This window comes from Rhipicephalus microplus, chromosome X (genome assembly GCF_043290135.1).
Source record: "Rhipicephalus microplus isolate Deutch F79 chromosome X, USDA_Rmic, whole genome shotgun sequence".
NCBI classification, from domain to species: domain Eukaryota; kingdom Metazoa; phylum Arthropoda; class Arachnida; order Ixodida; family Ixodidae; genus Rhipicephalus; species Rhipicephalus microplus.
The window spans coordinates 50,356,755-50,379,632 of record NC_134710.1 but is presented as its reverse complement, the minus strand read 5'-3'; the positions used below and the strand labels follow the sequence as shown (position 1 = coordinate 50,379,632).

At 40.8% G+C, this 22,878-nt stretch overlaps 1 protein-coding gene across 2 annotated transcripts in view; it reads right to left on the bottom strand.

Moving 5' to 3' along the window:
• Positions 1-7,561: 7,561 nt before the first annotated feature.
• Positions 7,562-22,878, bottom strand: part of LOC142776840 (uncharacterized) — a 34,427-nt gene continuing 19,110 nt past the window's right edge. For both annotated transcript variants that reach the window (XM_075881191.1, XM_075881192.1), the window contains exons 4-5: positions 19,857-19,957; positions 7,562-7,663 (exon numbers count right to left, since the gene is read on the bottom strand). In XM_075881191.1, the coding sequence (XP_075737306.1) occupies positions 7,594-7,663; positions 19,857-19,957 (171 nt within the window). In that variant the 3' untranslated portion in view covers positions 7,562-7,593. The remainder of the gene's footprint in view (positions 7,664-19,856; positions 19,958-22,878) is intronic.

Below are 22,878 nucleotides of genomic sequence, written 5' to 3'. Positions count from 1 at the left end.
AACCGATAGATAAAAGACATGCAATCCAAATGAATTGACCAGTAAGGTTAAATGGCCAGGCTATTCTATCCCCCTGGCAGCACTAGTAAGAATCGCATTAGAGACAGATCAAAAGTGCTTTCAACTATTTTACTGTCAAGATGTAAAATGCTACCTCGATGAAAAAATTGTAACCGGTTCTAGGTGATTCCAACTGAACAAGATGAACTTTGTTATGGAACAGCGCCCAGTTGGAACCAGTTGTCTACAGGTGCCCCAGCTGAAACTAATTGCCAGCTCATCCTAACCAGACTTTGTTGACTTCGGGTCGCAACTCGGACCAGTGCTAACAAATACCAAGGACACGAGTGTCTAATACTTAGCAGACATGAGTGTCTGCCAAGTAGCACATACTAGGATGAGCCAAAAATTTTCTCAAGCACCAGTAATGTGATACCGGAGCCAATTGCTCGAAACTGTGCCAAGAGGTGATACCTACAACATCTTGGCAAAAATTTCACTATATGTGCAAATTCCTGGGCCAAAGCCATTATTTTTGCAGAATTTCGGAGAGAAAGAACACGGCAGGTGCTCAAGATCCACAAGTTACTGCTGCGATTTTGAATGGTCATAGCAGTATACAGGAAAGTGCTATTTAACTCGCCCATACCGCGAAACTTACTGCATAAGTTTTTGTAAGTATTAGGGTTACCAACTCTTCAATGAAGCAAGTAGGGACATGCGCGGGGGGGTTTGGCGGTGCATACAGCAGGCCCATAGCCAAAAAGTTTTTTTGCGGGGGACGAGGGGCACCTGTTGAAGGCCTTGAAAATCTTGTAGTTTTCTATTTATTCCTGGTACAACACCCTCTATCCAAACTTCAGCCCCCCCCCCCTTCCCACCCCCCTGTGCACGGTGTGTGTGGCGTACGGTAACATAGCAAGCCAGCACAATAAGTTTTCATTATTGAGGTATTTTCCAGACAAATCCACTGTTTCTCTATAATTGCGGCCTCTTGAAGGACTTCAGCTGCCTACATCTGTTGGCATTTCCTTTTACTAGATAATACTCATAAATGTTGATGCAGAGCTACAGCTGAAGTGGCTAAACATTTTTGTAGCCACTACTAGCCGCCGCAACATTACTTTGTGCGTGCAAATTATGTGATCTTCGGGTTTCTAAGCATGAAACGCATTGTTGGGCATGTGTTGTGTAACATAAATATTTCTAACTGGACAGTCCCGAATTAATATGAAACATGTAGCTGTCCCGACAAGGAAGGTGTAGGATTTGAGACAGTGCATGAAATACGGGGACAGGGACGCGAGACCCAGAACGATTGGTAAGCCTAATTACAACTTGATCATACTACAAGATTAGCATACTGAGTTCAATAACATAGTTTGTAACTGTTGTGAATCCAGTCAGAGAAAAGTAACAGTAATCTACATAGTTGTTCTGGGATGACTGTCTTATTTTACTGACTGTATAATGGTAAAATTTTAGTATGGGCATAGAACTGACTGATAAATTAATTTTTAAAAGTTGTTGCACTATTTGCTCTTCTTTACTTCTAAGATATTTTATGCAGGCTATCTAAGTTTTAATGCGATACAATCGGCCGACTTTATCAACAAAACCACGTGCTTCACAGCAACTGTTACTTTGCTGAGGAAGCATGATGCCAGCATTCCAGTATATTTTGGCTGGGCTTCTTCACCATGGCACCTGTGCATAGCATTCCCCCTCCACCTCTCCAGTTACAAAACCCCTGTATGTTGTTTACTGCCCATTAACCAGCACCCCAACAATTCTGTCCATGACCTTTTCAGTCCCAAGAAAAAGGTTTCTGGCCAATTTTCTTCGAATTTATTTCTTTGGATCTTGAGTGTATGAGAAAGCAGTAAAAAAAGTTTATTTCAGAGAAAATTTGGTACAATAATGGCGAAAACTGACAACCCAAATGGGGCTGAAGGAGGTCTATGAAGGAGGTTTTTTGAAGAGAAAGGAAAAAACAGTTTTCATAGGAATTCACTCGCCACAGGCTGTTTTCAGCATTTCTTACTTTATCCAAGCTTTGGGTGTTCAGGGAAGTTTCTTGGCATGTCATAGCTCGCACTGTTTGCAGGTATTCTACTGACTAGGGGCGTCCGTCAGCCAGCAGGTCTTTCTTGCCTTTCGTTTTGTTCTTCACTTACTCGTCATAAGGATGTTGCAGTGTTCGTTTTCAACGTTGAATTCAGGTCGGGCCTGCGTTTACGAGATCACTGCATGCTTTGATATTTTATCCTGCCATTACAGCATGCCACATTCAATAGCTTTGCAAACATGCAGCTTGTTCACTTCCAACTGTGCAATAAAATTCGGCTGTTAGATACAAAGTGAACGATGAAATTGACCCATGTCATGAACTTGTCGCGCTTTGCAACTGCGTTATGTAGGTGCACCAACACCTTCTTCTATTTGTCTGTCTCTAGAACATTCTGGTCCAGTACAGTCGAGAATACAAAAACCGACTGGTGGTACTGCTTGACAATGCATATCCTGTGAGTCTAAAGTATTATAAAATATGACCCCTCTCCTGCCCTACTTCATCAGACTCCTAGCTCCAGACATTTGGCAATTTAATCTTCTTGTTCACTGTTCCTGCCCTCTTTCTCGTCAGCTCTGTAGCCGCCATTGTAATCATAATTGCCAATAACTCGGAATGATCAGAATGTGAAAGATTGGCATGCAAATGTTCTTTCATTTATTTTTCAGTCAGGTAAAGTGATAGTCTGGTTATCACACCCATAGGCCCTAATTGTGAACATTCAATTTAAACAGGTGTTAATTACAATTTACAATACAGTTTATGCATGAAAATCATTACAATTCAAGCGGAGACCATTCAGCTGTGTTGTCACAGAGTGTGGGTAAAAAGATTTTGGATAAAAAGCCTTTGGCTAATGCGTCACACCAAATGGGGCAATCGACAATTGCAGTTTTTAGTGTTTGTTGCTCATCTGCAGTATCTTTGTGCCCCAATCCAGTTTCTGCTTTCTTAAGAAGCACAAGCACATTATTTATTGGTGTGTTCTAGGTATTTCTTTTCAGTTTAAACCATAACTATAGTAGCCAGGCATATGAGTCACATTCACACTAATGTCCTACATTCACAGATATTGCATGTTTTACAAACAATCTTTTATAATCATCTTTACAGTATTCATCAAAAATTGATGTCCCCTAACTAGTCCTTCACATCTTTTGTGTGTCTATACTATCTTGGAACTGATAAACTGCAGAGAAAAATGTTGGAAACGACTATAATGCATGTTCTACGACCTTCATTGCGGACTTTCTAAAACTCACTCGGCTAACTAAATTAGCATTTGCAAAATAAATTTCGGGCAGTGTAGATTATGCATTTTCATGTGACCATCAACAATACTTGTGTTGAAGGTGAAGTCATCATAAGCTGAGCACAAGGAAATGTATTCACCATGATGAGTCATTAGTATTCCCATGCAAAAAAATGAATAAAAATAGAAACAAGGTGGAAATTTTAATGTACTGATGTGAACTGGCTCTATTTATGTATCAGGGTGTCTACCAATTTGATATTTCTAAATTCCTTGACTTTTCCAGGTTTTTCCATGGCGAATAAAAGCAAATTCTATGACTGCCACATCTGCATGAAAAACTCTGTGCACTGGAAACAAACCCTCGAGTGGTAAAAAAAAAAAAAGGCGCTCCATACATATAAGTAAACATATTTACCTGATGCACTCGGACTGTTCCGAGCGTGTGTGGTAAATGTGAAAAAATATGTATATTTAGCCAAAATAAAACCCCTGAGCGAGGCAGTGAGCAAGTCAGCTATTTGAGAACGTTTGTGCAGCCCGAGTAGTCGGTTTTTACTAGAAGACGCTACCTGCATCGGCCTTGCGAGGCGAGATAGAAAGAGGGGGGGGTAGTGACTGTTGGCACGAGATGCAAGCATGCACAGTAGAGTGTAGATACCACCGCCGACGCTGGATTTGAGAGCCGGTGTGACTATTAAGCGCTCCACATTTAAAAAAAGCTTGCATCATACCTAAACCTAGAATTTCGATACAGACGAATGTACATGTCCTGAACTGTAGTGATGAGATGCTTCTGACAATGTACTTTCGCTGCTTACGTCACGTATTTAGACGTACTTAAGTACGCTGCGCCTTTCTTATGGCTTTTAATGTGAACAAGGCTCCCTCCCATATCCGATGATAAAACGTCAGCAACTTTTGTGTTCTATGGGTCGGTGTATCCTTTTGCGTTTACACTATGAAGCAATATGCACTGTCTTTTTTTTTTCACATGCCTTCTAGCAGCTCACTGTAGTTGCAGCTGAAAGAGCTACTTTTTAAGCTTTGATAAATGGTAATGCTTATTTATGTGACGATTGCACAAAACTGCTGTCAGTTTTCATGACCTGGCCAAGTTTTTCAGAAATTCCCTGACTTTTTCACGACCTTTTCAGAAGGGCTCAAATTCCCTGACTTTTTCAGGTTTTCGAGGTTGGTAGACACCCTGATGCATGAGTATGCATTTGAATCAATACATAGCTAAATGCCAGTTGAGTTAAATGGTGCAGTTGGCACAAAACCAATGGTGTAAAGTGTGTAGTATACAGTTGATGTTGTGTGAATCTATATTAAACTATGACATATCTCATATCTAATACTAATATTCTACCTACAGATTAACCTTATCACCAGGTGATTTTATCTGCCGCAGAAAAGTTTTCAGTGCTCTGTATATGTATGTGTGAATGCGCAGTTCACACGAAGAAGGTTATAAGGTTGATGTAAAGCTTGTTTTCTCTGCCCCAGAAAAGCTTTCAGTGCTCTGCATATGTGTGAATGCGCAGTCCGCACGAAGGAGCGGCTGCATAATCAAACATAGGTGGCTATTCGTAGCATGTGTGATGGCTGTCGTTCACTTAATCCCGTCATCATGCGGCAAGAAGTATGTTGCACAAACGGGCAGGTTCATCACTACCATGTATACTCAGCTGTTCAAGGCCATCTGGGTATTCATTGTAAAGATTGTGGTTGCAGAACGGAATTTGAAAAGTGCACTATTGTGACACAATATTGTCAGAAGCTAACACGAGAAATAATTGAGGCTAATCAAATGCAAATGCTGGGTGATCTATGTATCAGCATGCCTTTGGTTGCACTCACTAAAAAATAAATTGAGCATCTGGCTTGGACGCAATAGACTGTAAGTTTGCGCTGAGGTGTACTGTTGTATTAACGAGATATTAACTGTCTGGCTGTGACACATTAGATTGCGCGGTTGTGCTGTGATGTGCTGTTTTTTGTCGAGAGTATATATTTCCAGCGTTTTTGCAAATAAAATTTGGTTGAAGTCAGCCCCCTTTTCTGTCCTTGTCTCTTCTGTAGTTGTGCCATAACTACTTGTAGTCTTGCGCTATGCAAATATATTGATTCCCAATCACCAACGACTCCAAGGATCTCTCTCATCAAATTAATGACAAAAAATTAATTGGTCATAATCATACTTGTAACTCAAAAGGTGCTCGCCTAATTATCAAAATGTCTATAAGGCAGATCATGTTGAAACGTGTCTCTCGGCAACATACTCAATGTGTGCTCATTTTTTTCCTCTTAATAAAAAAAGCCCACGAATTATGAAAAATAACACGTGACTTGACCAACGCGCGCATCACGAAAAAGCACCCTCAAACAATCTCACTTAGAAATAGCCAGTAGCAATGAAGGAAGCGTAAAAAAAGAACAATATACAAATCGCACTATCTGCCACTTCCCGCCCGAAGAAATGCTCTGCCTTGAGCTTACACAGTCACTAATCATTAATCAGAACAGTGATGCAACATGAACAGTGATAGTGATGTACAATCAGACGGGAGGAATCCTTGAAAACTGTGAACAATGTAGCCGTTTCCTGTGAAAAACGCTGTTTCTGGATACGGAAAAGAGGCAATGCGGTTGCTTTCAGTAAGATTATTTGAAAGCACTGCTTTCTTCAGTGGGTGTGAATGCAGTCACGTGTTCTTTATAATTTTTTGCGGGCTTTTATTCACAGAAAAAAAAAGGAGCAAACAATCATTACGTTAGTGCAAGTAGCACAGACAGCTGTCTTTTCAACATGTGCACATCTGCCTCATTGACGTTTTTATATTTAGGTGAGTACTTTTTGTGTCAGAAATAACAAAAATATTAGTAGGGGCTACTTCAGTACACTGGAAACAATATGCACCAGGTTTGCTTCGCTAAAGCTATTCCTCTTTTTTTAAATCGCACTGCATAATGATAATTGGCATGCCATACATACATACATACATATATATATATATATATATATATATATATATATATATATATATATATATATATATATATATATATAATTGAGATCTAACAGACAATAATGCCAAGGAATGTATAGGCGAAGTTATTAGAACTAATGTAATGTAAATAGAAAGAAAGAAAAATGGGTGAAAAAATAACTTGCCGTCTTGCTCACGGCAAGTTATTTTTTCACTCTCTTTTCTTTCTTCTTATTTACATTACATTGGTTCTAATAACTTGCCCTATACATTCGTTGGCATTATTGTCTGTTAGATCTCATTAATATTGTGTCAAAACATGGAAAAATGAGCCCTTAGGTGTACACTTCTTTCTCTTATATATGAAAACACTAATTTAAGGACTTTTTTTTTTGTTAGACAAAATATTATGCCAGGGAAAGTATAAGGGATGTTCTAGAAGCAATTGTAATGTAAATGTGAAGAAAGCAAAGTAGACGAAAAGATTACTTGTCACCGGCAGGATCCGAACCTGTGACCATCGAATACTGCGTCTTATGTTTTGCCACTGAGCTAACGGGGTAGTCATCGCTTCGTCCACTTTGTAGAATATATATGTAAATTTAAACATGGGAGCTTCAGTCAGCGCCATTGGTTTCCATTATGGTGAGTGTCAAGCACTCTTTTCGGCCTGTTTGGCATTGTGTACGTGATGTTATTATGAGATAGTAGTCGGCTGCCCCACCCCCTCTGGGAATATTAAAACTCTCCGCCCCTCTTAACTAGTTCAGAATGTGCCGAGTGGTAGGGCAGTAGGTGTTTACTTGCATGTGGTTCATAATGCTAACAGGAGTGATCACAGCAGAGTGACAAACGAAGTTGCAAAAACCTCTAGTGCCATTCTGCAGAAGGTCATGTGTCACTTTACACTCACATTACGTTTACTTATAATAACATCCTGTCTACTCTCCCTGGCAATATTCTCTGTTAGTTCTCATATATATGAATATACACTCACATAGAAAGAGGGAGAGAGAGAGAAAATGTGTAAGAGCAGGTAAGGTGCCCCGCGTCCTCCGGGAATAATAAAACTCTCCGCCTATGATGGCAAATGTAGAACACTTTTTTTTTTGCCTGTTGGCGTTGTGTAGCATGCGATCTTGTTACGAGCTGGCAGCTGACTAATAATCCCTCCCGTACTACCTCAACGCATCAAGTCTGCCAGAATGGAACCCCTGCTAATAATGAAGAAAAAAAGTTGCGGAATAAACAGAAAACAGAAGTTTTTATTAAAAATACTAAGTACCTAAGTATTGCGTCGGACTCGTGATGTAGCCTGTGTAGCACATGTGTAGTTCACGCAGCAACCTGCAGAAACGATCAATAAAAGACAGTACTATGTTGCACATTATGGATCCTATAAGAAAACTTGCTTGTATCAAAAGCTGGCCATATTTACAAGATTGTATTCCATAAATGCACCTTACATTTACCACTTGGAGAGCTAGGTTTCAGAAGAGTAAGTGTAAATTGGTTTACAACTGAAATTCAAGCAGGATAAGCATTATAACAGAGTTGCAGTCTGTATCCGTTCGGGCTGCCTCATTGGAGTTGGCATTTTTTTCTTATCTAGTGACTTACCCGTGTATAAGTTTTCTGAGCGCACTCCCCGCAAACGCTTCTCAGCAGCACCTGTAGGAGACTGCCATTTACACTGCCTATTTTGAGTTCCTCTCCTTATATGCATTGGTTTTCCATACTGTATCCCCCTTTGTATTCAACCAAAAAAGTATGCACTTGATCATTTTATTTATTTATTTATTTATTTATTTATTTATTTATTTACAAGTTCTGCAAGCCTATACTTAGGACCTAGCAGGAGGGGCAACAAAAACAAAAAACAGAAAGTTGTACACTGTCACAGCACATAATTCGACAACTTATATAGCTCTTAGCCAGCAGTGTTATGGCAGAAAAATCATGAACATAAGCAGCAAAAGTCTACAAATAATTCACTCGGCCACTGCCAACAAGCCATATTCATACATCATTCAAAACGAAACTAAACAAAAAAGCTTCAAGTTGTTTTTCAATATTTTCGTATTGAAAAGCACTAGTTGGTAAGGAGTTGCAGTCAGCAATAGTCCTGGAAAAAAAGCTATTTTTGAAAGCAGTCATACGAGCAAAAATAGGCGCCAGTGAAAAGTATTTATGGTTATGTCTTGTTTTTCTAGAAGATAGACATTTCACACGATTGGGCAAAGTTATTGTAACTTTACCAAAAAGAATTTTGTGTATTTATTTTTATTTATTTATTTTGAATACCTCAAAGGCCCCAGCTGGGGTATTACATGAGGGATAGGTATTAATTACAGAATATTAACATTAGAAACATTAACCAATTAATTTTCCTGTGAGATTCCAATGTTTGGATGTCATAAAGTAGCATAATTTATGTTGGCAAATCATGTTTTTTATATTTGCTAAAAATGAATTTGACCACCTTCCGTTGAACTTTTTCAAGAAAGATATATTTTTTTGAGGGTCCTGAACAACCGAGGCGTATTCAAGGTTTTATCTAATACAAACGTTGTATGCCAATAATTTGTTCTCCTACGTGGAACATTTAAGTTTGCTTTTAAGAAACCACAGTTTCCTAAGTGCAGCCGTGCATACGCTTGCAATGTGATCTGACCATGTAAGTGTTTTCGTCAAAGTGACTTCAAAGTACTTGTATTTTTCTACTTCTTTGAGAAGGTTTTTGCGGAGACAATAAGTTTAAAGGCTTGGAGCCCACTTTCTTGTTATCTTCAGGAGAACTGTTTTGTCGATATTAAGTTCCATATCCCAGTTTTGGCAACAACTATACTTGTGAGAGATTGCTGAAGTAACATGTGGTCATTTACACAATAGATTTCTTTAAAAACAACACAATCATTTGTGAATAATCGAATAGATATGTCCTTATGTACGACATCAACTAAATAATTAACAAAAATTAAGAATAATAAGGGGCCTAACACGCTACCTTATGGCACACCGGAAGAAACAGATAGGGAAAAAAAAACCCAACCCCTCACCTCAACAAATATACTTCTGTTTTTTAAATACGCATGAATCCACCTAACAATTCTTGAAGGTAGCTTAATATTTTGGAGCCTTAACAAAAATTTTCCATGAGGCACCTTGTCAAAGGTTTTACCAAAATCTAAAAAAAACACATCAGTCTGTCCAGATATATCTAGAACCCGTGCGAATTCATGCACTGTAGACACAAGCTGAATTACTGTAGGCATATTTTTCGGAAACCATATGATATAGTGACAAAAATATTACTTTCTGATAAAAATGTATTAACAGAATTGGCAACAACACCCTCTAACATTTTACAGCAGCTACTAGCGATAGAAACAGGACAGTAGTTTGACAAGGAATGATGATCACTTTTTTAAAAAATCGGCATAACACGAGCTGTATGCCAATCAGCTGGTATCTCATCACTTTTAAGCAATGCATTAAAAAGGGCAGTAAGGAAGTCAGTAATTTGTTCTGCATATGATCACTTTTTTAAAAAATCGGCATAACACGAGCTGTATGCCAATCAGCTGGTATCTCATCACTTTTAAGCAATGCATTAAAAAGGGCAGTAAGGAAGTCAGTAATTTGTTCTGCATAGAGATGTAGGTATGAGTTACCAATGCCATCAGGCCCTGACAATTTCTTAGAATTAACCTTAAGTAACATTTGCAGAAGACCCTCACGAGCTATGATCATCTGGAATCATAGGTATGCGGTCGCGCAGTTCATAATGCTGTGGTTCAGAAAAGACACTTTGAAAGTATTTATTAAAATGAGCAGCAATTAGTGCCAGAGCAGTTATCAAGACCTCATTGACTAGTATTTTAGAAAATTCCTCATTACTTTGTTTAAGGTAGCGCAAAATTTTTTCAGGATCAGACTTGATGAACTCCGGTAGGGTGTCATTAAAAAATTCATGCTTAGCAGTACTAACAATCTCTAACAATTTTTTTTTTGAGTTTGGAAAAATACTGCGTGCTAGTCTACGTTTTTCCGCAATCTTTTTATTTTTTTTATCTGTGTAATCTCATGGTTTATCTATGGGTTATGTGAACGCTTACATATTCAATTAAGTGGTACAAAGTTTTTGTGTAGAAGTCCACAATACCACAAAACAGTTGCCAGGCACTATGAACATCGCTAACAGATCTGGTGAGATACGTTTCTAAATAATCAATTACTGCAACATCATACACTCAATCGAAATCTCTTACTACGCTTTCCACTGGCTTTGTCACTGATTTACGTTGACCATAAATATCCAAAATATATTAATCTATGATCAGAAATACCAGTTTCAACTGAGATAGTCACTCCTGTAAAGAATTCCGTTGTAAATAGTAGATCAAGTATGAAACTACCCTTTGTGGGGTGCCTTACCAATTGCTCAAGGCCAAGGAAAAACATTATGTCTAAAAGTGTGTCAGCTGAAGAAGTAGTACCATAATTTATATCGTCCCAATTATTTGCTGGAAGGTTGAAATCACCCGCTAAAATAATATTTTCGCTTTGTAGATATAGTTGATCATACAAATCACTCAAAAAAATTCTCAGCAGTAGGACATCGATAAACAGCACAGAGGAAAATGACATTAAAAAAATGAAAGTTTCAAAAGCAGACTCTCTCTCACTGAAAAACACTTGGCAATAGCTACATCAATGCCATGCTTAATAATAACAGCCACTCCACTCCCCCGAGAACCATGATCACATCGATAAATTTGGTAATTAGGTGGCACTATCTCGCTATCACCAATGGCTTCATGCAACCAAGACACTGTTATGACACATACATGTGGATCGTGCATGAGTAAAATATTTTCCAGCTGTCCAGTTTTATTGCTTATACTGCGTGCATTGAAGCAAAGCAAGCAAAGTTGGTGCTCCCCTAAGCGCTAGCTGGGGTGCCCTACGGCACTTTCATGTAACACTTTCCTATGTGCATTAAGCGAGTCGTGCCACAAGAAAAGGGTGTTATCGATGCGAATCTTATCATGAACTAGAGCAACCTTGCTACCGCTTTCTAGGTCCGCCTTAGCAGTTTCCCATAGTAGCTTTCTTTCGCGAAGCGTGTCAGTCAGTAATCGTTTCGAAGATAAATTTTGGTTCTCTTCATCTTTTGAGCTTGATGCAACACAGCTTGCTTTTCCGTGTTATCTTGGAAATAAAGTATAACAAGACGTCTGCTTGATACCAGTTTGTCTAATCTGTGAATCGTTGCAATTGACTTGCAATTCACCCCTAATCTGTCATGAAATACGCCCTTTACTACCTTCTAACGTAGCTCTGCTTCAGATTCACTGCCAGCAGCACTAATACATGAATTTTAAATAACAGTAAATAGGTACAGTTATTATGTACTGCCATAACCAGTTCTTTTAGATTGAAAAGGAGTTATACCTTACACATGCAAGAATGTCATTAATAACACATTTTATGGCTCCTGCATATGGCACTGAATTTCGGATAACTGACATAGAATGAAAAAAGGCTTGAAGCTCCTAAATCTATTCAAGTTTCACAAGCAGCATTTGTGAGAAATTATAAAAGAGGGGTGTTTAAATAAGGCATCAATTACAATACTCAGCTAATGCAATTTCATCATAGAAAATATAAAAGGAGGCATAACTGATACACATAAAATTTTACGATTAAGAGCAACGCATCAACAGACACATTAAGACGTAGAAACAGCACTTGTGCATGTGTTTAAGAGAAAATAAAAGTGCTTGCTCTTCTCTCATCTTGGTATTTGCGCTAAGTCTACTGTAAGAATCAACCAACTCACCCAACAAGTCACTCTACTGAAAAAGAAAGGGGGGCGAGTCAGATGGGTAGGTTTTCAGTGAATGTCTAAGGGACATTGAGTTGGACGACCACTGATCATCATAATGTGATGACCAATGTGGAGTCTACCACTGTAAGCTATCTGACATAGTCCTGCTGCTCCATTGAGATATATGCAGTAGGATCAAAGAGCTTTCAAAATTATTAATTTTTGCAATGTGACTGCAGTGATGTAGAGCTCGAGCTTTTAGTGGAAGCTAGCTACATAGTGTAATGTTTAAACTTTGCTGCTACGATTGGTATCATGCTGTGCATATGTCTTGTACATACTTCTACAATTACACTTAAATATATACATCATTAAGCATAGTTAATCAATTTTCAAAAAAAGAACAACACATACACATGAAGTGTTTCTCATTCAGATGTATAAACATAGAAAATGTATTGGCAATAGCTCACAATTTAACAAATGTACAAGTGTGCACAATGGACAAAGTGGTCACGTAATTTTGGCACTTTTGTAGGTGTGACTGAAAAAAAAAAGGTCTTTTGCCCATAACAAAATATGCCATAGGAGGAACTTTTATGTGACTCTAAAGTACTGCTCTCCTCTTAAACTCTGCTTGTTCAGCTGGCGTTTAGGTCATGCGAGTGTTGCTTATGTACCTTATAAACATGTCAGTTCACACCTGCATCTTCTCAATCTTGTCACCTACTCATTTTTTGCCCCGTGGGTTCCATGTGGTGTAATTTGAGCAAGAAGAAATTTCATTAGAACTGCAAAATTATTATATCTAAAACTTGTTTGTGTACCACAAACTCAAGAAAACAGATGGCTTAGATCTGTATGCCAGAAAAAGTAACTAGAGATTGTGAATCAGCACTTGCTTTTAATAACATATTAGTGATGTAGTGGGCATTTACACTTGCTATTGCACCAAACTGTCAAGATATGAAGCCTGCTGTATCCAGCTAAATTTAGGATAAAATCGCAAAGTTAGTGTGATCATGTTTGTGTGACGTCATTTTCCTGGTCTTTTAAAAACAGTACGGTGAGAGCTCAAAATACTCATTTCTGTAGAATTAGAGCAAAGGGATACTAACTGCAATTACAAGTTTTTACAAAAGAGTGATCTGTGATGGTTAGGACGGTTCGGCATTTCTAATATTGTGCAGCAGCATAGGAAACAGACAGGGAGGCATTTTTTAATATTTATGTAGCAAACTAAAAAAAATTAAGGGATATTGGTGGTGTAGTTGTCATCGGAACATCCACCACAGCACACGAGAGGAAAGAATGAGTGGAAGACTCGTGACGTGAGGCTCACGGCTTTGAAGCAGTGGTAGCGGCGCCTCTGAGATGCCTGGACCAGCCCGAACTTTAGAACGTCTCGAGAATCACCAAGGAGTGCGGTTCCACGTGCCGGTTCTGTCCAGTACAGCACTGTCTATGCTGTGCTAGGATGCTGCTCACCACAGCTTCGGTGTAGAAGCTCAACAGACGTTCCTTGCCTCAGCGAGGACACTGCCAGGCAAAGCTCTGGTTCAGACGCTCATGGGCCAGCAGCCCAAGTCCCAGCCAGGTACATCGCTCGGTACGACTTGGCGGCCCTTCGATCAGTGAGTCCCCCAAACGCTGGCACCTGGAGCCTTGACACATCGACTACCCTGGACCTCGCACGGCTCTGTGATCCTTCGTACTCGTGCTCGTCTTGCCCGGCAGAACGTCTTGCTCGTCTTGGAGCCTGGAACTTCACTGTGCCTGGCCTGAACTCTGAAAGAGCACCTCGTGCCACCGTGTCCTTCTTTTTCGCCCCTCTCTGCTTGGTAGTCTGCCCCGACATTATCGCGCGGTATTTACATGTGACATTTTACCCCCCATTTAAGGAAGTTGTTTCACTTCAACAACTTTTATAATCAGGAGGACGGCAAAGTGTACAGTTCGAAAGGGGTTAAGTGTTCGCATGTTAACAATTTTTTTTTCACACGTATTCACATATTGTTCCACACTCAGTTCACAGAGCATTCTATATGCAGTTCACAAAGTTCACAAAAATTAAAAGCAGTTCAAGCATATATCGTTGAAAGTCTACCCTCGACTCATATAGCCAGCTCCAAGGTTATCAATTACTTTGATGTATTCCACAGTGAAGTTGTATTCCTTCAGTGTTAGGCTCCATCGCAGAATTCTGCTGTTCATGTGTTTGGCCGAGTTGATGTAGGCCAGCAGCTGGTGATTGTTATGCAGTACGAACTGCTTTCTGAAAAGATAAACATAAAATTTTTGGATAGCCAATACGAGCGCAAGCCTTTCTCGTTGTACGGTTGAGTAGCGTGTCTCCCACAGAAGGAGCTTCCTGCTTGCGAAGGCGACAGGATGCAGAAGATTGTGATAACTCTGCATGAGTACAGCTCCCACACTTTTAGACAGAGAAGCAATTTATTCTGCGCACAGATGCATCAAGTCAGGTGATCTCAAGATAGACCAGTGAACAGATATCCACAGAGCTCGTCAAACTCTTTCTGGTTTTGTTCCCATATTACCTTGTTCGGCAAACGCTTCTGAGTTAGCTCTGTTAAGGAATGAGAAACGTGAGAATAGTTTGGTACGAAGTCCTGGTAGTAACCCGTGAGACCGAGAAAGGACCAGACTTCTTTCTTTGTGTGGATTCTTTTTACAGCTTGCATCTTTTCAAGCATTTCAAGCTGTGGCCGTAAGACTTTATGACCCACCATGTGGCCCAAGAACTTCACAGAAGTTGAACAGATTCCATTCTTGGATGGCTTGATTGTGAGCTGTCCGTGCCGTACCTGCTGGAAGAAACGTTCAAGTGACAAGTGTGGCAAGGTGGGTCTCCTACTTGTCTGTGGCCATCAGTACATCATCGAAGTAATGGTGTACGTAAGAAATGCCAGCCACAACTTTTCTCATGAGTCTGGTGAATACTGCTGGTGCCATTTTAATGCTGAAAGGCATAAAGTGGAACTGGTAAAGGCCCGACATTGATTGAATGGTTGTCACGTCTTTTGAGTATTTATGCATTGAGACTTCCCAGTATCTCTTCGTAAAATCACATTTGGAAAAATAGCGAGCCTTTCCTAAGTTAGCGAATATCATGTCAACTCGTGGAATATGCTCATTATTCATTACGACGACTATGTTCAACTGCCGGAAATCAATGCACAGGAGCATGCTGCCGTTTTTTTATAACTACAACAATCGGTGACTGTTAAGGCAAGCCTGACCGTTCATTGATTCCCTGTGACAGCATCTGCTGCACTTCTTTCCCGACTGCCTGTTGAAATGTTATCGGGTATTGCCGTACATTCACTGGTTCAGTAGATGTCATAATCTTGCATTCTACCAAGTTCGTCTTTCTCGGAACTTCTGAAAAAATATCTTGGTAGTCTGAAAGAATTTTCTCGATCTGTGCCTTCTGGGTCATGTCCAGGGAGTTGGCGACTTTGACATTACGGTAGGTCTCGTGCTGTTGAAGCGAGAGCAATGGAAGTTTCAGTTCTTCCTCTGGCTGTTCTGTCTGTAGCGTGACAGCCGCGTGGCTCGCCGTGTCAGTCGACAGTGGTCTCTCTTCATACTTGTTAAAGAGGTTGATGTGGAACAAACTGGTTCGGGATCCCAGCTCAATGACATAGTTGATTTTACTGCGCTTCTTCAGTACTGTGAAGGGGCCCTTTCAAGTTAGTATAAGTTTTTTGGTGTAGAAAGATAGCAATAGCAACACCTTGTCTCCGACGCAGAGTTGACGAGGCTTCGCTTTGCGATCATAGTATTTATTTTGTGTGAGCTTGGCTTTCTGCAGCTCCTCATGAGCAATTTGACATGTTTCATACAAACGATTATGAAGCTCCACGACATAGCCATCTGTAGTCCTCGTTTGGGTATCCAGCATCTTGTGGGTCCATAATTCTTTCAGTATAGACATCAGTCCTCTAATGCATCGTCCATACAGTAGGTTGAAAGAAGAAAAGCTGAGACTCGACTGAGGCACCTCTCTGTAGGCACATAATAATGGTGCCAAGTATTTGTCCCAGTTCTATGGGCTTTCCTAGCACATGTGCCGTATCATCTGCTTCAACGTACCATTGAAGGGCTCAACAAGACCATTCACCTTAGGGTGGTATGGGGTGGTTGGACTGTCGGAAAGATAGTAGTCTGCTCACTTCTTTCATTAGGCTTTAGGTAAATGACCTTCCCCGATCACTCAAAATTTCTCATGGTATTCCCACGTGCGAGAATATTTCTACCAACGCCTCTGCTACCCTCTCCGTTTCTATGCTTGGTAAAGCTACAGCGTCAGGTTATGTTGTTGTGCAGTCCACCATCGTGAGGATAAAATGGTTTCCTTTTGCCGATGTTGGTGATAGTAGGCCGATTATATCGATCACCACACATTGAAAGGCACGTCAATTACCGCATTTTTCCAAGAGGCACACGTTCGATCAAGTGCTTCAGAACAGAATGCTGGCAGATGTCACAAGAGCGCACAAATAATGTCACCTCAGCCTGCACGCCCTGCCAATAAAGTTCTTCCTGAATCCTATCAGTCGTTCATTTGATACCTTGGCAGCCTGCCATAACACCCTCATGTGCCATTCTGAGGACGCATCGACGTAGGCTTTGAGGAACAAGCAGTTGGCCAACTTCCTTCTTTGCTCGTGATCTCTAGTGTCGGTGAAGTATGCCCTTGATCAAAACATACTCTATGTTCACTGATCGCTGCACCATCATCTTCCCGATCAACGAAAAACAGCTCTTCAAGGTGCGATCTTCTCTCTGCAACTTTTCCAGAACTTGTGGGGTCACATCTAGTGTGTTTGATGTCGCAACAGGTAACTGCATATCATTGGTTCCCCTTGTTGCCGTTGCACTCGCAGCCCTTAAGTCTGCTAATACTTGGCACAGGCTCCCCTACTGGTGCCGACTGCTTATGCAATCTTGCAACGTTCGTCGGGTAATGTGACGTGGTAGAACCAGAAGGAAAGACTACCCAGTCGATGTTTCCGAGAACGACGTCATAGAGTGGCTTTTGCATGCAGAGTGCCATTGTCGATTATTGAAAGAAACGAGAGTCGATGTACACTTTTGCCTCAGGTAGCTGCTTCGAAGGGCCGTCCAGAAGGTACACAGTACGTGTAGTACTGGAGAAGTTCTTTTCCAGTACCAGCAATTGCTTGACAACCACGGTGTTGCATCCAGAGTCTCTCAGCACCGTCACAGGCTTTCCACCAAGATATCCGGTTGTCGTTGACATCTCTTGTCTGAGCAGACCAAGACAGATATTTTCTTTTGGCAACAGAACACTTCCCTCTACCGCTGTAGGGGTACAATACACGTTCTCCTTGCTTCTGTCAAGAGGCGTATAGTCACAGTTGGCAACAGCACTTGATGCCTCCTTGCTGCGGCTCTTTACATGCGGACACTCGTCAGCTTAATAGCCATGTTTCATCAAGCTTAATATCTCTCAGGCATAAGATTAATGAAAGCGCCCACCTGTCGCTTGGCCAACCCTGGCCAGTGGCTACCCGCTTGAAGCGCTGAATGTTTGCGTCGAGTTCATTGCGGCCTTCTTTGTAGGGAGGAATAAACTTGTCGGGGCATCTGAACACTTCGTTGCAGGCTTCTACATGCTTTCCACTGGTTCTAACTGTACGAGCCGTGCGCTCAGCAAGACGACACTTAGCCTCCAGCAGACTTTTCTCCTCTGCCAGACGAGCGATCTCCTGTTCGTGCACTATTTGCAATGAGTCCCTATCCTCAGCTCGTCTATCGTGCTCTTTGTTCTGCTGCTCATTGATCCACTCTTTCATTTCTTTATCCGACCCGACAAGCCAAGTTCCTCGCCAATGAGAATGTACTTCTCCCAATCCATTTCCACCCACTCGGCTCTGAAAGTTGGAACTATAGAGCGTAGTCCCGTCGCAGACGCCAGAAAAATTTGTGATGATTAGGACAGTTCAGCACTTCTAATATTGTGCAGTGACACAAGAAACAGACAGGGAGGCGCTTTTAAATATTTCTGTAACAAAATAAAAAAAAAGAAGCAATGTCAATAATGTGGTGGTCGTCGGAACATCCATCACAGCACGCGAGGCGAAAGAACGAATGGAAGTCCCGTGATGCAAGGCTCAAGGGTTTGGAGCTATTGTAGCGGCACCTCTGAAATGCCTGGACCAGCCCGACCTCGAGAACGTCTCGGGAACCGCCCAGGAGTGTAGATCCACGTGCAGGTTCCGTCGAGGACAGCACTTTCTAAGCCGTGCTGGGATGATGCTCGCCACAGCTTCCGGGCGACAGCTCAACAGACATTTCTCGCCTCAGCGAGGACACTGCCAGGCACAGCTTGGGTGCAGACGCACATGGGCCAGCAGCCCAAGTCCCAGCCTGCCACATTGATCGGTACGTCTCGAAACCATTTGGCGGCCCTTTGATCAGCAAGTCCCCTGAACGCTGGCACCTAAAGCCTTCGCACATTGATAACCCTGAACCTCGCCCGGCTCTGTGGTCCTCCATACTCACACTCGTCTCACCCGGCAGAACATTTCGCTCGTCTTGGAAGCCCGGAACTGCACTGCACCTGGCCGGTACCCTGAAAGAGCACCTCATGCCACCGTGTCCTTCTTTTTCGTCCCTCTGTGCTCGGTGGTCTGTGCCGACATTTTTGCGCGGTATTACGTGACATGGTCTTTTACTTTATAAAAGATTACAATCAAGCGAGCAGTACAAGGCCTTTCTGCTTTTAGTTTGTTTGTAAAAAAACTGTTGCACTGTATATTTGATTAGTTCTGGAAGAGTTTATACAGGATGTTTTAGTAGTGTGCAATGGCTAGAATTTATCAGTGATCCCATGTGCCGCAGTGGTCAGTGAGATTTCACTGAAAAAGCACGGTGTCACAGTAACCTAATAGTATTTTGATTCTGTTTCTTGAGTGTAGCAACATTTCTTATTAACTCTTTACCACTGAGTGTCACAAATTCGCCACACGTTGAAAAACTCCCAACAAGCAAGTCACAAAATGCATGCCGTCTTTAATGCCAGCTGTAAAGTATTCACGAAAAATGTAACTTTCAGCATGAAAAGAGCTGTCTTGCCTAAGGTATTTTATGCTAGAACCAATTCTTTTGTAGCTGATGGCGGAGAGCACGAAGCATGTGCAACAACTCTCACTTTTTTGTTTTTCCTGGCCTGGGCAATGTAAGTTCTATCTTGAATAATTTAGTTTATTTTGTGTGTACACACTAAATGGCATAGGACACGTTGCACAGTTTTGGAGTCTTTTTGTTTTCAAGGTCTTTGCTTCTGTGGTATATGCAACATATGCCACAAAAGCGAACATGCTTCTCTGGCATATGGATAATTCCCAACACACATACAAGTACGCATTCAAGTTGCATTTTATACAATTGAGCTGCATAATCATTTCAAGTTTATAATTTAAAGCTGGAAAATGAAAACATTGTTTATTTTGTTTGGCAGGTGAGGCATTAGAGGGTTGAGGAACTCGTTCAAATTGTATACAAAGCCTCCTATTACTGCAATTTTATAGCTCACAATGTGAATTTGAGACAGCAAGGACCAATAACTTAATAAATTCAGTATTTATTTTAATACCCATCCGTGGAGTTCACTGGCATCTATTGTAGACCAAATAAATTTGTTTGACTCACTCATACCTGTCCACAGACCAGAAGCTTGGGAATTTTGCAGAAGCTTGGGAATTCTTGGGAAGTGGGACAGCATGGGTCCACCGCACAACTCGCAGGCCTACCTTGTACTGAAAGCAGATAACCTCATCAGAAATATAGTTTTTTTCAAAACTACAAGCCACAGTTCGTGCTTCTGGTAATGTATATAAAGTTTTAGAGAGACCCTTAATGACTTACAATATGCAGTGTATCTCTCAGGCTTGCAGAGATGAAAGAACTAAAAAAACTTCAGGCTATTTACAGGAAAATTAAGATATCTAAGTCAGTTTAATCTTCAGGGGCATAAATTCACATGCACGGATGCGTGCATAGTTCGATTTTGTTAAACTTGGTACAATGCTTCCGATTAGAGGCTTAAATATTTGCTTTATAAATGAGCGACTGGTAACTGCTTCAAAAGGTTCATTGCTGCTTTAAAGGGATGTTTTAGCTGCTCAAAAATCTGTGTTGTAGTGGATTCGGTTTTTATTATTATTACTGCTGATATGTTGCTTGTGTGAAGATGATAAATCTTTCTTCTAGTGACATAAATCGACATGCCCAGCGGCAATGAGTGCAGTCTCTTGTCCATTCCTCCTGCTGCAAGCCACAGCTGCACGAGTGTTCAAGCGGGAACGAGAGCAACCACAGTTTTTTTTTTCGTGTCATCTAGTGGCAAGCAAGATGACCAGGGCTTCTTGCGTAATCGCCTTGAAGGCGGAGGGAGTTGCAGTCTTGCCACCCATTCCATATTGCCAATGACTGGTTGTTTTACTTGCCACTACATGATGTGAAGAGGGGCTGTTGTTGATTTCTCTCCCACTTGAACGCAGTGCCAACAGCCATCATTGTGCATAGGCAATGCATTCGTGTGTTCCATTTCATAAAAATTGACAGTATACACAGTTAGCATTAACTAGAATGTCTGCGGAGAGGTTTGAAGAACTGAGGCATACACGGTACCACTCATTTGGCATGTTGGCACAGGGGAGCCAACATGGTGACTGGGTGAGGCTTGGCGAGCCACGGCGACCTGTGGGGGTCTACAAATGGACACCACCAAGGATTAACCATGGAGTCTTTTCGCGGTTAATGATTCTTCCATAACACACCTCTTTGCCCCCTGATGAGAAACAATATATTGTGGGCTGGTTTCGTAGTACCAAGGACATTGTGAACAATATTGATGAAATGCTGTGACGAAAAAAATAGGGGAAGAAATTGAAAGCAGTACAAGCATACACCCCAATGTCTTGCCATGACAATGACGAAGTGGAATAGTTTAAGAGAATGTTTAACTGGTAATGAAAAAGAAGCCAGCCCAATGTGCCATGGCCATTGGAGACTTGAATGGCACAGTATAAAAACAAATGTGAGGGAAAACAAGCAGTTGGTAACATTGGTTTAAAATACAGGAGAGATGCTGAAATAAGCTGTACTTTGTACTTAATGCATGAATACACTCAAATCTCTTTTGAATAATGTTGCATTTCAGACCAGAATAACTTCGTTATATCCAAAAATTTGTTATAGAGGTATATTCTTAACAGTGAATCTGTTGCAGGAATATTTTTCGTTTACTTCGTTATAGTAAATATTTCTTTATATCTGGGTTCATTATATTTAGGTTTGAGACCTTCTTCAAGAATTGTAGAAATAGAAAGTGGACATATACAAGCCTGAGGTGAGGGGAGTGCCATGGCAATGAGACAAGAGATAAATAAATAAATAAAACAAATAAATAAAGTGCCAGGCCTGTACGGAGCCCGCAGCACAGTCACAGCAAAAGCTGGAAGAGCAGCAGCCTTTCAGAACCCTTTCTGAACACTCTGGATAACTGCTGCTATTTACTGTGTACCCACTAAGCCATAAATAAATATAAGTTTTGTGTAGTAGACCAGCATTTACTACGCTATCCTTTATCATTCTTCAGAGAGGCGTGGTACTTGTTTATTTATTTATTTGTAAAGTACTACTAGCCTTAGAAGGCTGTAAGCAGGAGTGGGGATACAAAGGTTAAGGAATACATGCATACTATAAAAAAAAAAAGAGGGTAACGGAATGCTACACACTGAGTACATATCTACAGCAATAGTGTCAGTACATCAATAAACACAATATTGCATAACTGCACTGTAACCTAAATGTTCAAAATCTCATTAATGTATAGTGCACATGCTATGAAAAAATATATCAAAATACAATTAGAGATATACACGTGAACATTCATAAAGAAATCGATAGATTCATATAATTATATAGTCTGCTACACACTTGCTAAGAATTTTTTGTGCAATTCTTTATGCAGTGGCTGATGACGAAGAATAACGCCTGAAGTTAGTATGTGCCACAGTTATTAGCTGATTGAGAACAAGTTTTATAATAGGTTGGAGCATTGAAAGACCCACTCATTACACAATTTGCATTATTTTTTACCTGGTTGTTATTTTAAATTGAATTATTACTCGTATAAACGCGATTCCTTTTCTGACATGAAGCCGGACTAAGGTCAGTTTGGAAGCGAAGTCCTAGCAACGGCGTAGGTTCGTTTCCTATTGTTTGTGTCCTTCGCGTTTTTTATTTACAGACGTTTTTGTTTTCTTATTTCTTGTGATACTGGTTATGGACTACTACGGCACCGCACGTGACCTGTGTTCCCATGTTAACAGCTTTCGCTGTAATATATATTATAATAAATCAGACAGAACTAAGAGACAATGCCCTTGCTGTGGGCCCCGACTGTTCTTATTGTTCTCTTCTTTCTATAGCCGTGTATGCGCCTGTGCCCTAGCTCCAGTGGCGCTGTAATCCTTACAATATATATAAGTGGCGGTCAGGGGTCTTGAAATTTTGTTTTTGTAATTCAAACTAGTTGAAGCTACTGTTTCAAGCGATTCATTTATTTGAAATATCTTTGTCAGTACCACACGTGCCGCTTTGCTGCACTTCTTGTGTATGCTTGTTTTTCTGAAGGATAGGCATCCGCAGCTGTCTCAAAAACGATCTGTCG